This window comes from Echinops telfairi, unplaced genomic scaffold (assembly GCF_000313985.2).
Source record: "Echinops telfairi isolate 266 unplaced genomic scaffold, ASM31398v2 ScPeMD7_25;HRSCAF=90, whole genome shotgun sequence".
NCBI classification, from domain to species: Eukaryota; Metazoa; Chordata; class Mammalia; order Afrosoricida; family Tenrecidae; genus Echinops; species Echinops telfairi.
The window spans coordinates 19197551-19215206 of NW_022103922.1; the positions used below are offsets into that span (position 1 = coordinate 19197551).

General features: G+C 40.2%; 1 protein-coding gene across 5 annotated transcripts in view; it reads right to left on the reverse strand.

Moving 5' to 3' along the window:
- The window catches only part of HAUS6 (HAUS augmin like complex subunit 6), a 41000-nt gene that overhangs the window by 17103 nt on the left and 6241 nt on the right, over positions 1-17656 (reverse strand). The window contains exons 3-11 of one of the 5 annotated variants that reach the window (XM_045289306.1): positions 16581-16659; positions 13597-13729; positions 11801-11954; positions 8891-8956; positions 8533-8581; positions 6348-6518; positions 3752-3945; positions 3009-3135; positions 2452-2554 (exon numbers count right to left, since the gene is read on the reverse strand). In XM_045289306.1, the coding sequence (XP_045145241.1) occupies positions 2452-2554; positions 3009-3135; positions 3752-3945; positions 6348-6518; positions 8533-8581; positions 8891-8956; positions 11801-11954; positions 13597-13729; positions 16581-16659 (1076 nt within the window). Of the gene's footprint in view, positions 1-2451; positions 2555-2979; positions 3136-3751; positions 3946-6347; positions 6519-8532; positions 8582-8890; positions 8979-11800; positions 11955-13596; positions 13730-16580; positions 16660-17656 lie in introns of those variants that run through there. The other 4 variants (XM_045289307.1, XM_045289308.1, XM_045289309.1 and 1 more) reach the window with 4 other exon arrangements.

Sequence of the window (17656 nt, forward strand, 5' to 3'; positions counted from 1 at the left end):
TCTCTCTCTCTCTCTCTCTCTCTCACACACACACACACACACACACACAGAGCCTCTCAGGCTACTTGGACAGGGAGGATCTGCAGTGGAGAGGATGCCCTCCGGCAAGGACACACAAAGGCCCCTCTAATACTGAAAGGAGGCTCGACTGGATGTAGTAGAGCTATGGTTTAGGTGAGTAGTAAGGTAGTTGAAGAAATGATTATACAATGGACATGAGATGATTACAGGATTATTGATCATTTTCTCAGTGTGATAATATAGTATTTATATAAGAGAATAAAATATCCTTATTTTTAAAGGAAGTTGTACTGAAATAACTAAGGGTAAAGTGACACAATGTCTACAACATACTTTGTTGAGGAAAAATGCATACATTCACAAGTGTGACAAAAGTCAATTTGTGGACACATGTGATAGGTATTCAAGCAATTACTCTCCTAGTAAAAAATTGCACATTTGTGTTTATAGCAGTAAAAAATTGTACATCTGTGTTTATAGCAGTAAAAAATTGTACATTTGTGTTTATAGCAGTATTTTTTTTTTTGCAGTATTATTCATAATAGCCCCAAGTTGGGAACAACTCAAATGGTCACCAATGGGCCCAGGAATAAACTAGATGGTCAATATCCATTCACAGGAAGAGGATTTGACCATAAGTGGGAGAAATGGTAACTGAAAAGCACAGGGATTTTTTAGAGGTGTTAACATTATTCTAAAATCAACTGTGGTGATGGTTGCAGATCTCAATGGCTATATTAAAAACTGGACACTTTCAATGGATGAATTGTGTGGTATGTGAATTATATCTCAAGATGATTTTAAAATGAAAAGAAAGAGGAGCTAGTACATGCTACAACACGGAAGATCCGTTTTAAATGGGTACTAGTTAGAAACGCCAAAACACAAAGGTAACACAGTGTATGACTCTGATTATGTGAACAACCTAGCAGAGGCAACACCTTCGAGACAGAGAGCCCACATGGTTGGCTGGTGCAGGAGGGAGAAATGGGGCGTCCCTCTGTAATGAGCATGGGATGTATCCTCTGAAAAGAGGAAGAAATTCTGCAACTAGGCAGAGGGGGCAATTGGTTATCCACAATGTAAGTTTGCTAAATGCCACCGAAAATGAGTGGTACAGGGCAAATAAACTTGGTTATGTGTATTTTACCACAATGAAAATGTGGGAACAAAAGCTGAGTTAGTTTATTGTGCCTACCTGGCCAATAAACACATGTGGGGTTAATTGAAGGGAAGAGGGATAAGTGGCTCAGTGAGTGTCGCCTTTCTAGTTCTCGGTCTCTTGCTTTCTGATGGTAGACCAGGGTGCAGCTGCCTTAGCCGGTTTATCTGCTTTAGCTGGCAAGGTTGACTTCCTGCAAGACATCCCTGAGGAGAAGCCACATGAACCTACCCTGATGCAGCCCTGGGTGCTGGAGCAGCCATGTGGAGACCCCTGCCAGTGCTGAGATGCTTAAATGCTCACTGACTCAGCTTTCCTCCTGCAGTCGGCATTATTGCATCTGTTTTGTGAGATGAAGGAGGACTTTGTGGATTGGTGTTGGACATATGGGTTAATGGGTTACTGTTGGACTTGTGGGTTTGGGCAGCACTGGGTTGGGATGTTTTCTTGATGCGCACTTAACCTTTATATAAACTCTCTCATACATAAGTTTCTGTGGATTTCTTTCATTGACAGTGAATTAATACCTCCAGCTGGGAGGGGTGGATCTATTGACTGCGGTGGGTCAATTGTTTCTAGGGGCTCAATATTCTCCTCTTCTGGATCATCAGCCCATATATTCCCATCCCATGTTTCAGGGTCCCAACTTTTTCCGATCAATGCCCTCACTTTGGTATCAGACACTGCTCTAGATCTACAATTCAGCTGACACCTACACCTTAATCCTATAATCCTGTGAATATGTTACCCCACCTATGAAAGTTTGCAAGCCAACCACTTCATGACCTTATCTGACCTCTGGCTAGACAAAGAAAAACTACTATGAGGGAGAGGTCAAACAAACATCAACTCTCCATCTTATGATTTGTTAAATCTCTCTTTTTTTGTAAAATCATTTTATTAGGGGCTCATACAACTCCTATCACAATCTATCCATACATCAATTGTGTAAAGCGCCCTTTGTACATTCATTGCCCTCATCATTCTCAAAACATTTCCTCTCCACTTAAGCCCCCGGCATTAGGTCCTCATTTTTCCCCTTCCTCCCCGCTCCCACCTCCCTCATGAGCCCTTGATAATTTATAAATTGTAATTTTGTCATATCTTGCCCTGTCCGACGTCTTCCTTCAACCACTTTTCGGTTGGTTTCTGTAGATTTGTTTCTCCAAAGTACCCAGACTAACACAAAAGCCAATGGGAAGGAGCTACTATCACAGTCAGTAATAGATTAGAAGGAGGTTTAAAAGAGAAAAAGATAAACAACTTACCTGGAAGTGAAGCAGGATACTTAAAAAGAATACTCGTTGCATAGGCTTCTTCTGAGGCAGGATCAAAGGACAAGGGAGACATGGGTGGCAAAAGATCCACAGCCTTTAAACAGAGAATCCACAATATGAAGGTTACACGTTACCCCCACTACCACCATTACACTGCTAACTTCATTGACAAGTGGATTTTTGATTTTTCGGTCCCAACAAAAAGTTACCAAACATATACACTAGCCAATGGTAACTGTAGTTTAACTTAAGGAGTGCAATATTAGCAACAACATTAGGGGATTCCTTGGTTCTCCAACTACTTCACACCAGGAGGAATGTTTCCTGTTTAGACACTCAAGTCATAACAGCAGCTATGGAATAGTCCAAGACATTCAGAAAAAGTACTCCATCAAAACACTTGAGTTTTATACTCAAATGCAAAGATTACAAGCATGTATATGCCACACATTTCCAGGTCATCTGCGATATGATAAGCCAGGAAATGGCACTGCCTTAGCGGCAGTCGGGGTTACTTACTTTCCCAATATGAAGTCAGGGTCACTTACTGGGGTAACGCTTGTAATCAGATTGAAAGGAGACAGACCAAGAAATTCTTTCCACTTTTTATGCCAGTCTCCTTGTTTCTCAAGAATAGACTGTCTTATGGTCGTGAGATTCTCTTTTATTTTACACCTATAATGGCAATAAAAATTGTATCCAAATTACATATACATCAAAAGGTATTCAGTAAAACTTAGGAAACAAATGATGGTTGTAGTTAAATGGAAGGAAATACAAATCAAAGTGGAGTCAACTTTACTCAGTGCTTAAAGGACCTGCTCTCATTCAAGGCCAGGAAGCAATCAGAAGTTATTTCCCCATACACCTTTCTCACCCAAGACCCTTTCCCAGCTCTAAACTCAGGCTCTGCTACTAGTTGGCCCATTCCCCATGACAGCCCTCCCCCAAGCTCCCAATCTTGCTGCTCAGAGAAAAAACTTTCGAGGCCTACTTTAGCTTAGTAGAACCCACCAAAAAAATTAGCCAAGGAAAAATAAAAGTTACAATATCTTAAAGATACCACTTAGGAAAAAAAAAAGGGTTTTTTTTCTAGATAAGGAGAAAACTACATTAATTTTCCTTTCTACTTCTTTTATCTTTCTTGGGAGTTGATCAGATATTAAGGTTTTTCAGAGTAAATGGAATATTTACACCAATGAATTCTAACTATATATGAGCTTTGCTGAGGTAAGTTATCAAAACCACCCCTAATCCTCCCATAATACAACAGACGAGCTTTCTGGCATACCTTGTTTGCTTCAGATCTGATAATCTTTTTCTCTGAAATTTGGTCTCATTTTCAAGGTAGTGAACATCTATTGATAGTCTTGCTTGATCAGCCTGACACTGTTCAGATTTCATTATTTTCAATACTTCATTTAATAACTGAATAATCGTTAAGAGGTTCAACTTCCCAGCCTCATAGACATTTCCTATGTGCAACTAAGGATTCAGGGAGGGGGGGAAAAAAGCAGTAAGCTATAGATTGTGAAGATTAAAATAAATTGCTACCTAATACATTTATGCATTTTATTATTATAAAGTTTACTTTAAAGAATTTTTAAAAATTCCTTCCCCCACCGAAAACTTTGTTTCTAATATAAGCAACTGCTGTGAAAGAACATGATATGTGACAAATAACAGAATAAAGATTGAGGGTAAAGAGTAGGTTTGGGGCAACATCACAAATTTTCTTTTTATAACAAAAGGTACAGAAGATGGAGCTTTCTCCCACAGGGGCGTTCTAGCCTGCCCTACAGGGCCGCTATGGGTTGGCATTGACTTAGTGGCAGAGAGTTTGTTTTAAAGACTGCATTCACACTTCTGCAGATTTATCTGGAAGTTTTCAAAACACCTAAACACACAACCAGCATTTTAAAAAGTATAGATTTCACACAGAAATTCCACTCTACTTTTCCAAAGGTTTCATCATGCCTCACCTTTCCACCGCTGTTTTCTTAGAATGAGGATGCTCACTGATGTATTTTAACTGCCCATCTCTGGGAGAAATTCGATTTTCTAGGTCTTAAGTTTTTACACACTCTGAGGCTTATGTCCCTACCATGTCACCCATTAAACTGAAAGTTCTTTGGAGTGGAAAAAAAGTAATTTATCATTCTACTTCCTGTACCCTGTCAATACTTGGCATACAGCTAATGCTTAGTAAATCAGGTGTTTGCTAGCAAAAATAGATATGGGCTATCTAGATGGAAATATCCCATGAGCAGGCAGTTAAGGTAAAAGAGATAGTAATGTGGGACTACTATAATAAAAGAGGTGGTTGACCGATCACTGAAAACAAATGTGTGCATAAGCAAATGTGGTGAAAAAAGCTAATAGTGCCCAGCTATCAAAATATATAGCGTCTGGGTTCTTAAGGCTTGAAGGTAATCAAGCGGCTATCTAGCTCAGAAGCAACAAAGCCTACATGGAAGAAGCACACCAGCCTGTGTGATCAAGAGGTGTCAAAGGGATCAGGTATCAGGCATCAGAAAAAAAAATCTTACCATAGTGAATGATGGGCGGGAGTACAGAGTGGAGACCCCAAAGCCCATTTGTAGGCCACTGAAGATCCCCTTACAGAAGGGTCTCAGGGAGGAGATGAACCAGTCAGGGTGCAATGCAGCAACGATGAAACATACAACTTTCCTCTAGTTCCTAAATGCTTCCTCTCCACCCACTATCATGATCCCAATTCTACCTTACAAATCTGGCTAGACCAGAGGATGTACACTGGTACAGATAGGATCTGGAAACACAAGGAATCCGGGGCGGATGATCCCTTAAGGGCCAGTGGTGTGAGTGGCAATACTGGGAGGGTGGAGGGAGGGTGGGTTGGAAAGGGGAAACAGATTACAAGGATCTACATGTGACCTCCTCCCTGGGGGATGGACAACAGAGAAGTGGGTGAAGGGTGACGTCGGACAGGGCAAGATATGACAAAATAATAATTTATAAATTATCAAGGGTTCACAAAGGAGGGGGGAGCGGGGAGGGAGGGGAAAATGAGAAGCTGATGCCAGGGGCTTATGTGGAGAGCAAATGTTTTGAGAATGATGAGGGCAATGAATGTACAAATGTGCTTTACACAATTGATGTATGGATGGATTGTGATAAGAGTTGTATGAGCCCCTAATAAAACGATTAAAAAAAAGAGGTGGTTGAAGCCATAGAAATGGGTTAGTGCAGTAGAAATGAATGTGACTAATGGGCAAAAAACCCACTCCTTTCTAGCTGATTCTGACTCAGAGCACAGTGAGAAAATTGCCCCACTGGGTTTCCAAGGCTATGCATCTATGTAGCAGCAGACTGCTGGATCTTTCTTCCTGCAGAGAGGCTGGTGGGTACAAACTGCTGAACACCTGACCCACTGTGCCACCAGTCCTCTCTGTACTAGGAAAAGGGAGCCCTCAAGGAACCATGAAGAATGCCTCCAGTTAAAAATCATCAAAAGGAAACCAGCGGGAAAACAGAGACCAGCCATGGGGAGAACAAAGCATTTTCAAAAAAACATTTGGCCATCAGGAGCGCATCGCTGGTCTCCTTGAAAAGTTCTGAAGGACTGGTGTCATCTTCCTGCTATGGCACGGCACAGACAGTAAGTGAAAGTTGACGGGGCCCTTAGAAGCACCCTTCCTTATGAAAGCTATGACTAGATATACTCACAACACATTCTGAAAGCAGTAAAACACTGAAGAAAAGCAATATGTAACACACGAGTATAAAATAACGGAATAGATGTTTTCTCTGCAGCTTTCTTTTTTTAATTGTAATGAAAACAGATACAGTAAAACACTAGCCATCACAACAGGTACTTGAAATTGTTCTTACTATCAAATGCTTACCTGACACACTTGCTTTTCAATTGTATCGAGTAAAAGCCTTGGGATACTAACGGACATATCAGTTCCATCTAAAGAGTACTGGTTAACAAGGTTAAGAACCGAACCAACCACTTCTCTCTCTCTTTCCAAAAACACGATCATTTCATTCACTAAGGCCCACAATGACCGAACCTTGGAAAACAGACGAAAAGAAAATATTAAACATAGTCTCAGCATACACTAAAGACAGTAAGATATAAATTTATGCTCCTTCTGAGGAACAAATAGTTATCACTGGAATAATTTCTGAACGAAAAATTAAACAATTGTATTTTAGTAGTCTTAAAGTAGTGTTAAGTAACATGACGTTAAAAAGGCATTTTAAGTCCAATTTCTTGTAAGAATCGAGCTCATTACAATTTCCAAAGCAAATCTAAGCAGGCTTATATTATACCAACAGACAACTAACATTTCCTGTATTTTGATATGCCATTAAGCTAATGAAGATTTTGAAGGGATAAAATAAATGATTGGGGGGGTGGGTTGAAAGACAGGATATTATGTAACAATTTTAAGAGTCATTTAAGTTTCAGAAATGTTTAAAGTATGAAAAAGCCTGCTTCCCAAAAGTCAACGAATCTTTGGCAAATACTAACATGTATGTCCACTAAAACCCAAGTCCAAGAATAGTCACAGTACTATTATTTGTAATAGTGAAAAACCGGAAACTGCCCAAAGGTTCAAATGAGTGGATTGGGTATTCAGTCAAAAGGGTAAACTATGCTTTATGCATATGTGAAACCATCATCGAGCAGTAAGACAGTCATATTACACTACACTCAATAGCATGAAAAACAGCACAAACATGTCGAGTGAAAGTTTACACATGAGCATATATTGAGCAAACACATTCTATGTATTTCTATCTATAGAAATTGAAAAACTAACCTTTGCTTGCTGTAAGGGCTCAGGACTGTTTACACTTGAAGAGAAAGGGCTATAAATGAAAGGAGGCTTGAGGGCAGGTCTAGGGTGCTGGAAATGTGGTTTCTTAAATTGAAGCTGGTTACATGTATGTGTTTACTCTGTGACAATTCATCCAGCTATACACTTAGTGTGTTTGCACTTTTCTGTCTGCGCTGAATGCGTTAGTAAAACTTACCAAGAGAAGAAAGAGGTAGATAAATAGGACAACCAAACCCAAGCCAATGTCTGTCTTCCCCTGGCATGCCTGAAATATTAAATCTCTCTAACAGCAGTGCTCCAGGGTGAAGTAAAATCCTCATAGGAAGACTCACTGGACGGCAAGTTAAAGGTGCCACCAGATGACATGACCTAGATGAATTTACAATGCTCCAGATTTTTCAAGTCTAAAAATTTGATCTTGTCAGTGACTCAGAAACAGCAGGGCTCAGGGAAACTGTTATGACTCAAGCTCAGCAGAGATTAGGAAGGTTAATGCCGGCGTATTAAATTTACAATCAGAGCTACTGCATCCAGCAATAGGAAGGTGCACACTCACTACCTGGAAGTGCCACAAAAGGAGTGGCTCCTGCTTCCTGGTCCCAGAATCGAGACCAACTCTTGTCAATAGCAAGTGATCAATAGTGGCTGAATAAACAACTATTTCCCAAAGAGGGAACTCACTTTTTCCAGCCAGTGAAGACAAAGCACTACCCAAAGCGGCCTGGTGATCACAGACTTAGAACAATGAGCTTGAGGAGGATTCATCCAGGCCAAAGGAAGGCCTAGAAAGCACTTCTGCCCGACAGCAAAGCTAGGCTCTGCAGGATTCAGATCATTCCTGTTTCTTCCCTAGCCAGCCGCAAAGTCACCACATTTTTCTCCCCTGCTTACTAGCTCCCATTCAGTTAATATATATTGTATTTAGATCCATAAAGTTCCAAGCAAGCCCAATTTGTTGTGCTGGCAGGAAAGATTTTTAATTCAACCATACCTAAAAATACTTCTATTAAATCTCATAAAGCATAGACTCGTTTTTCCCCAGTATATTCAAGAGTAGGAAAGGCACTCTGTTGATGCCTTTGCATCTGAATACCACCTATGCCAAGTTAAAAATTAGTAATATAATGATAGTGCTACAACAAGAAATGGCAAGAAGAGAGATTATAAGGTCTAAAAGAGCAAACACTGCATATTGTAAAAAGAATAGAGATTTGGAGTCTCCCTTGATAAATTGTCTCACCTTTTGAACTTTCTCTTGTAGATTACTTTGGTCCTCATAGGGTTCCATTCTAGTCAAAAATGTAATAACCTAGTTAGTGATCAGAAAAGCATATGGAAATGTAACATCTGAAGAGCTAACTGATCTGCAAACTCACCCAATAACAACCACTCCAACGAAACACAGAAATAAAATTCCAGCTCCAAGCAACAACAAAGCATTCCAAAGAGAACTGGGCTAGACGTAAGAAATGTGTTCTAGCCCTATCAGTATTGTGCTAGTTACATATTATTTTTATGTTTTCAGGAAACTATTTCTTCACCTGTAAAATGCAGGTGTTTACTATCTAAAGAGACTTTCAGTTCTAAGAGCTACTTACTTTTTAAGGTGGTTTTGCAGTACTACACATTCTGCTCTCAATTCTCGTAATCGCTTAACAGACAATCTGCCAAAAACAAACAAATCATCTGTGGGAAACAAAGGAACAGGAAGAGAGGGTAGGCAGACAAATTCTTTATATTCATATTTAAGCCGCCTGGGAGGCCAGGATTCGGGTGGAGGGAGGCTTTCACACTTGTGAATTAGAGATGAGTCCCAATCACATGCTCATAAGATTAATTTCCCCAATATACTCCCACAAGAGTGCTACCTTAAAGTTACCTCTTGCGTGCACATGGCTGGTAGCTACCTGGCCAGCAGCTTCATCTATAGAAGCTGACATGTTGCTCTTGCTCTCTCTGCTCAGGGGACAGCCACTCCCCTTTAGGTCCCCCCAGCACTGGCGTTAGGTTTACTCCTCCAATGAACTCAGGGGCTTCTAAGGTTAGGGTACAGCCCACTTTGTTATGTATGTGGTTACCTGTAATTATGGGGGTTTGCATGCCCCAAGACTATATAAGTTGATATAAGGATACATTTTCTCTCTCCCCTACACCTGGTTCCAGATACAATGGAGGTGAGCACCCCAAAACTTTTGTCTGTCTCTTACTTTCTTTCCTTCAATTACACAACTGTCCCTTATGACCCATCCAGATGTGGGCTGGATCCACAATTATCAACGAATTCCACTACAATTCACTAGTAGAGCTCATTTTGCTATCGCTGCCTTTTTATACCTTTGCTCAAAGCTTCTGGGGCTCCTCTTCCGAGCAGACCCAGCAGGCAGCCAGCTACATGGCCCTGCCCTCCCTCCCAAGGACACTGCTTTCACCACAGGTGTCACTGGGTAAGCTTCTATTGAGAGGGGACTGTGACTCCTGCGCACTATAACTTCTCTGGAGTAAAAATGCTGGCATCAATAAGAGTACTTTGGCTCTCTTTGTCTCACATACCTACATTTACACATTATCTAAAGCAGTTGAGCCACATTTCGGTTTTAAAACCATTTTTAAGGATTTTGTGGCTTTAATAAAAGCAACACAGTATTTTAAAAGTTACCTTACTGCAATTGTCCATAATTGTTTAAAAAAAAAATTGGACAAAATCGACTCCTAGAGTAAGAAGCATGCCTGCCTTGTTTAATGCTCTAGCATTAAATCTGGCACATGGTGTAAACAAAGCAATTTTTAGCTAGTCAAATTGTTAAACTAATATAAAACAGTATGAAATAATGGATTATCTATTTGACAAAAGATCTACTTAATGTTAACATGTATATATCCTCAACAGATTATTAGACATAAAAATAGTGACATCAAAATGGTTACATCAATGTTTTGAGAATGATGCAGGCAATGACTGTACAAATGCGCTATACATAATTGATGTGTGTATGGATTGTGATGAGTTGTATGAGCCCCTAATAAAATGATTTTTAAAAAAGTTACATCAAAATGGAAAATGTATGCAACCACTTAAAAAAGGATGCAAAATATAATAAATGGCAATTAAAGATTTGGTACACTGTGGGTCAGGTGTTAGAGTGCTAACTGTTAAGATTGCCAGTTCAAACCCATCCCTTGGGATATGCTGGATAAAGATGACACTGTCTTGTCTGCTCCTATAAAGATTTGGTCGTGCGACGGCAATGAATGTACAAATGTGCTTTACACAATTGATGTATGGATTGTGATAAGAGTCATATGAGCCCCTAATAAAACGATTAAATAAATAAGTAAATAAGACCTGGTTGTGGAAGCCCTGTGCAGGAGTCTGATGAGATAGAATCGCCTTGCTGGCAGTGAGTCTGGGCACAGCTGTAAAAGAATAGAGGCTCAGGGGAAGAGCAGAAGGCCCTCGACGAGCTGGGCTGACAGGGGCTGCAGCAAGGGACTCAGCAGAGGAATAACTGTGAGGTCAGCGCGGGACCAGGCAGCGTTTGGTTCTACTGGACACAGGGTCACTGTGGATCAGAACCGACTCGATGGTACCCAACAACAACAAAAGAATATTTTTTTTTTAAATACAAAAGCTCATATGAAAATTTAATTTTTCGTTCAAAGCTGCAGCCTCTCCCTGACTTCTGTAGGCCCTATGGCCAGGTGCTCTGTCTTATCCACAGGTAGGTGGGTGTGTGTGCGCATGCGCACGCTCTCTAATAAAGTTTTTTTTTTTAATCATTTTATTAGGGGCTCATACAACTTTTTTTTTTTAAAACATTTTATTAGGGGCTCATACAACTGTTATCGCGATCCATACACACATCAATTGTGTAAAGCGTATTTGTACATCATTCTCAAAACATTTTCTCTCCACCTAAACCCCTGACATTAGGTCCTCATTTTTCCCCTCCCTCCCCGCTCCCCCCTCCCTCATGAGCCCTTGATAGTTTATCAATTGGTATTTTGTCGTTATCTTGCCCAGTCCGATGTCTCCCTTCACCCACTTTTCGGTCGTCTGTCTAATAAAGTTTTTACACTTAAAAAAAAAAAAGAAAATTTAATTTTTGATTTCCCCCCCTCTTTTCTCCTAATTTTCACTTACAGCACATCTAAAGTTTTCAAACATTTCACTGCGAAGCTCTTAAGACGTCAAACTTAGAAAAATAGTAGCCACTGCTTTGAAGTGTCTTAGTCGAAGTGGTTAGTTAGGGCAGCGAGGATCCCCACCCGGTGGCCCCCGCATGCAGAGCCCATCAGCTCCATGGGCTTTCAAGGCTATGAGTTCTACGATCACCAGGACTCTCTTCAGAGGCACCTCTGGGTGAGTGCAAACCATCACCTTCCGACTCTAGTCAGGCACTGAACCAAGTTTAAGTAGGTAGTGTGCATTATTTCCACAGAAGTTCTAGAGGTGACATTTGTTCAGCAGGATCGCATTTTCATTTTCTCACTGTCAAAGTATTACTTACTGTGCGTTTTCTTGATATTTTCGGGTCACACAATCCTGTCTTTGCAAAATTTGGAAAAATCTGTTACGGGCTATATGACATCTGGCAATGCATTTGTGCAAATTTTGTTGCTTCACATTAAATGTATCCGTAAAGTATACCTGAGAATCTGCAACTGAACACAAACAACATCATAGCAAACAGACTTCCAAACAATTACGTAGCAGTGTTGAATTTTTATTAATTTTAAAACATTAAATTAACCGCACGTAACCAATTCCTTGCACACCAATATGCCATTCACACAAACACAAAATACAATTGCTAAAAACGCAGACTTATTTTCAGTACACGATTTAAAAAGGACATTGGGAAAAAACTTAATTTGCCCAAGATGTGCGGTCCATTCAGAACCCAATGTCTCAACCACACATTTTATGTGTGAGCAGCCGTTCTTTTCACAAGAGAGAAAGACCTCAGTGGAAAGCACTGACGCGAGAACGTATTGTTGGCATTGCTGCTCCGGGTTTACTTTCCCTCCTCATGAGACCCAAGAGGACAGGAGACCCTGGAGACACCTCCCCTTCTCCAGCAATCCCTGGCTACCGCATTAACCAGCATAGGACTGCCCTGCAGTTACACACCCATGAGCCCGAGGCCAATTTTCACATTCACTCAAAGGACTGCAAAAACATCCCAGCATTTTCAATGTCAGCGTTACAATTACAACACTGAAAAGTCATCTTTTTGCAGTCTGTTGTCCTGCTTACAGATTATGCTTCCAACTCCCTACAAAAAGTTGATAAAATATTGCTTATAGTTTAAAAAAAGAAAAAGAAAAAAGCATGCATATGAGGGGACTTCAAGCTTATGGAAAAATGGAAGTGAAAATAATGCCATGTTTCTATAAATTTTAGGAAGCCCGCCATATTTCCTTGTTTTACTGATTATAAACACAGGTTACCTCAAGGAAGGAACTAAGTAGCTAGAGAACAGAGTTGGAAGGAAACCTTTTTCCTTATTTTTGAGTCAGGAGGCTATATTACTTATTCAAGATAAATAAAATGTATAAATACATGTACTAAAAACACCTCAAAGGAATTATAGCAAAATGTCAGCAATGGCTGATGGACAGGGTGTATTGCTTCAACGCCTTTGTATGTTCTCTGCTTTACAAGCATAAACCAGTGAAACAAAGCATAATTAATAAGCTACAATTATCATACTGTAAAGGTTTAGTGTGAAAGTCAATTTTTTGTGTCTGTGAATTAACTGATTGCTAACCCCCCTTAAAACACAAATTTAAAAGTGAATTTTTTTTAAGCCAACAGTAACAAAAATAAATCTTAAATATATTCCATTCTACATTCAGTACAATGAGAGCAGGGGCCAACATACTATGACCTGCAGAGCTCAATCAATACCTGGCCCATTTCCCGTTTTCCCGAGGCCTGTAGGTTTTCATTTTGTAAAGTGTTACAAAGCACAAATAAGCAATAGAGACTAATCCACAGTCTAAAATATATTTGCTCAGTAACCTTTTTAGGAAGTTTCTGAATTAGAGCATAATAAAATAACCTGCCTACTTAAGTATGCTCCGCTCTTGTGCTTCGGGTCGCTGAGTCAGACCAGCTCGATGGCACCTAACAACACGAACGCTCATTATGCAAGGGTTCCAACCAACAGCCCCAGCAGTATTTCAGTATTTGCTTTTGAGGTACATTCATTCACCTTGCTTCATTACAATCTCTTCACAGATCATAAACTGTAATGACTATAAGGGTAAGGGAAATAGCCCTACTATAAACTCAACTTACTTTTAGAACAAGTTTTAACATATTTTATTGCCACGTATTTTGCAAAGTGATACATCAGATGGACAAACTTCGGACCACCAGGAGACATAAACAGGGAACCGACAACTTGAGGGAAGCTACCTCCACACTCAGCCTAGGGAGGAAAGAAACAATGTCAAGAGTAGATTAGCAATAAGACCTTGTATTTACATAATTCTGACTGAGAAAGTGAGAGGGCTCTGGTGGTACAATCTCTAAGCACCCCGGTACTGACCCACACGTCGATGGGTTACACCCTCACTGCAGCCACCAAGGAGAAAGAGAAGTCCTGGTGACGTGCCTCCGTAAAGATTCCAGCCAAGAAAACCCCACGAGGCAGATCTACTCTGTCACATGATGTGCCATGGGTCAGAAGCAACTTGACCGCACCCACATTTTTTTTTAACCTTTTTCTTGTGATTTGGGTGAATGTAGGTTTAAGGAGCTGATCCGTTTTCCACTCCACAATTCACATGCGTTGTTTCATCACACTGACTGCAACCCCCTCTGTGACGCATTAACGATACCGATGCCATTTCCTTCGCTCGCTTCCTGCTTTCCTAACCCTTCAGAATGCTGTCCTTCAGTGAATGCTGTTCTCTTCATCGCAAATGTTTCATTATCCTATGGCAGGGGTGGGGACTATCCCGCCCGCGGCCGAATAAGGTCCATGAAATCATCAATACCAACTAACACCACATGCCTCACCAGAGAGAAGCAGAGTGGGCAAACAATTTCACCCATCACAAAAAAAAAATCAAACTCACAGCCTCTAGTCAATTCTGACTCACAGCTACTCTAAAGGACAGGGTACAATTGGCCTTGAGGGTGTCTGTAACCTTCCCGGGAGGAGAACGCCTTCTTTCTCCCCCAGAGCAGACCTGTGGTTAGCATTGCAAAGCATAACCACTACACCACTGGAGCTCCATCGCATTAGGGGCGAGTTAAAATGTTTGCTCAGTACAGCCCAAGAATGATGTTATAAATACGCAAATGGTCCTTGGCAGGAAAAAGATTCCCACCCATTCTAAGGTGTGCATACCTCACTAGTGTTATTGTTTCCCTTATCAGCCTATTGCTTGGCTGAATACTGAGCCACAGGAGAGAGTTCGGTTCTAGACCTGCAGGGTGACCAAGGGCCACAGCCTTGGGTTTTCCACTGTCTCTAACCAACCAGTATACCTTGTCTGTTTATTTTGAGTTTGTTCCACGTTTTTCTCCTCTCTGTTCAGGCCCTTCTACTGTGATCCTGGCTACCATTACCAACGATTCTGAATGTTCGTCTGGTACACTGGGTCACTGGACTAACTGCTTTCAGGTGTCTTCAGTTTTCATCACTTTTTTTCTTCCACACAAAGAGAGATTAACGGTGACTAATAGTCACGAATGTTAAGACCACAGCACTATTAACCAAAGTAAGATGTAGAATATTGTCTTGTGGATTATGTGATGCCAACTGACTTCACTGACCCCTGAGACTATGTCCTTAGCCCACAGGCTCAGCCAACAGCATTTGTGAAGCAACTACACAAACTGATAGAATGGCTTTTTGCCACAATGAAAAATATGTATCATGTTCAACTGAATTTTAAAATCATTTAAAGGAGAAGGTATGCAGGATTAAAAGCCTACTGAAGCAAAAGCTGAAGATGTCCAAGAGCCTCTAAGCACTTGTAAACTTGTAACTGCTTAAAGGTGTGCTCTGGCCACTGAAGCCCCCTCAGCCTACAAGCACACAACAAAAACAATGCCAAGAAGTCAGCAGCCTCAAACAAACCGCCAACAGGATCTTGTTTGTAATCGCTAGTTGGTGTCCAGATCCCTCTGACTTATGCTCAACACCATCACGGACCCAGGGTCTTCCTTTCTGTCATCTTCAGCTTACTGATCTTGTTCTCTGACGCCGAGACACAAAGTTAACCAACACTTTTGTCATTTCAAAAATTAGTAATAAAAGTGGTATTTTTACATAAAGGAGATTTAAAGGATGTAAACTGTAGTGGTGTTTATGATTACTAGTGAATTGCTAGTTATTAAGAATAATGACCCAGGCTTCATTTGGAGAAAAGCACAGGAAATGTGTCTGTCTATAATCATAGATACTGTTAACACAAACCTTTTTGTTTTTAGAGGGTGTTCTTCAGGGAAGGTTGGGGGTCGGGTGAGGAAATGGGGCTCTAAAAATGAGTAAGAGGAAAAATGTTGTGAAATTGATTGTGTTGATGATTGCCCCATCCTTCTTAATGATTGAATGATTAAATTGTATGATATGTGAATTATATGCCAATAAAATGTTTTTAAAAATTAAAAATAAAGAAAAATTTTATCTAAACTATTGAATTGTATGCTATGTGAATATATGCCAAAAAATTGTTGAATAAACTAAAATTTGTTCAAAAAAAGAGAAAAATCTGGGCTGGACCCTTTCCCTACTTTGTTAGAAACAGCTACAAAGGAAAGACTTAGCATGGCCAATCACTGCCAGAAGTCTGAGGACTTCAGTTAACAATGACATGTACGCTCCGGTCCGATTCAGCTTTGGAAACCAAGCACCTAGCAAAATGCTTGGTGCATATTGTAACTTAACATATTCAGAATTGTTAAGATAGCCAAGAATAGAGCAAAGTGATGCTTTGCCTAGAGAAATTCTAATTTTTTTTGAATCCTACCATAAAGTGATACAGCACAGCCTCATGGTGCTGTCGAGTAAGCACTGATCCACTAACCACAAGGTTGGTGGTTCAAACCCACCAGCCACTCAGAGGGGAGAAGGCCAGCTCTTCACGTAAATGATTTATAGGCTCCTTGATTATGAGTCAGAATCAACTCAATGGCAGTGAGTTTTTGGTTTGGTTTTACTTATACTTTTAGCATAAAAGCATGAACAAGATTTTACTTCTAAAGAGTTCATGTACTCTTTTTTTTAACTTCAAGTTTGCACTATCTTTCAGAAAAATAATACTTACAGAAATTTTCTTTAACCACTCGCAACAATGTTTCCGGTATTCCGCATCACGTTTGTGGTCAAATGGAGGCCAACAAAATCTTAAAAACAAAAATAGGAGCCTTAGAATTATGTACAAAAAAACTCAGTTAATTTTTTTTTAAATATCAAACTCATCTCCTAACCGAGAAACAACAATGCTAAAAGGACACCAAGGCTAACATGATTGAATTTCAGCTAATCAGACACCAACCTGTGAGAAAGCAGGTATTTTCCTTTTAATATATCTGTAAAGTTGAGTTCAGTCAAGTACAATTAAGCAATGGAGAAGTGTATTAAATAAAGGAATGAATTACTAAACATCAGCTAGAGGTCCACATTCTCAATGGACTCACTACCAGGGGTCCTCAAACTTTTTAAACAGGGCCAGTTCACTGTCTCTCAGACCTGTTGGAGGAGCGACTACAGTTTAAAACAAAAACTGAACAAATTCCTATGCACACTGCACATATCTTATTTGAAGTAAAAAACAAAACGGGCAAAAACACCCAGCAGGCCAGATAAATGTCCTAGGCGGGCTGCATGTGGCCCCCAGGCCATAGTTTGAGGACCCCTGCACTAGGCTAATGTGTAAAGAAGGGAGTAAATAATTTTGCATACTAATCCTAAAAATGAAAGAATCTTGAGAGAGATAAACAAATGATCCCACATGAAAAGCTAGATGCATGAGAGTTGGACTCCTACAGATACCCTTATCACAGAGGGCGGGTGCTACTCTTTTTTTCAATCGTTTTATTAAGGGCTCATACAACTCATCACAATCCATACATACATCAATTTTGTAAAGCACATTGGTACATTCAATGCCCTCATCATTCTCAAAACATGTGTTCCACTTAAGCCCCTGATATCAGCTCATTTCCCCCCCTTACCTGCTCCCCCCTCCCTCGTAAACCCTTGATAATTTTTTTTTAGATCTTATTTATTTATTTATTTATTTTAGCATTTTATTAGGGGCTCATACAACTGTTATCCCAATCCATACACACATCAATTGTGTAAAGCGCATATGTACATCGTTTCTCAAAACATTTTCTC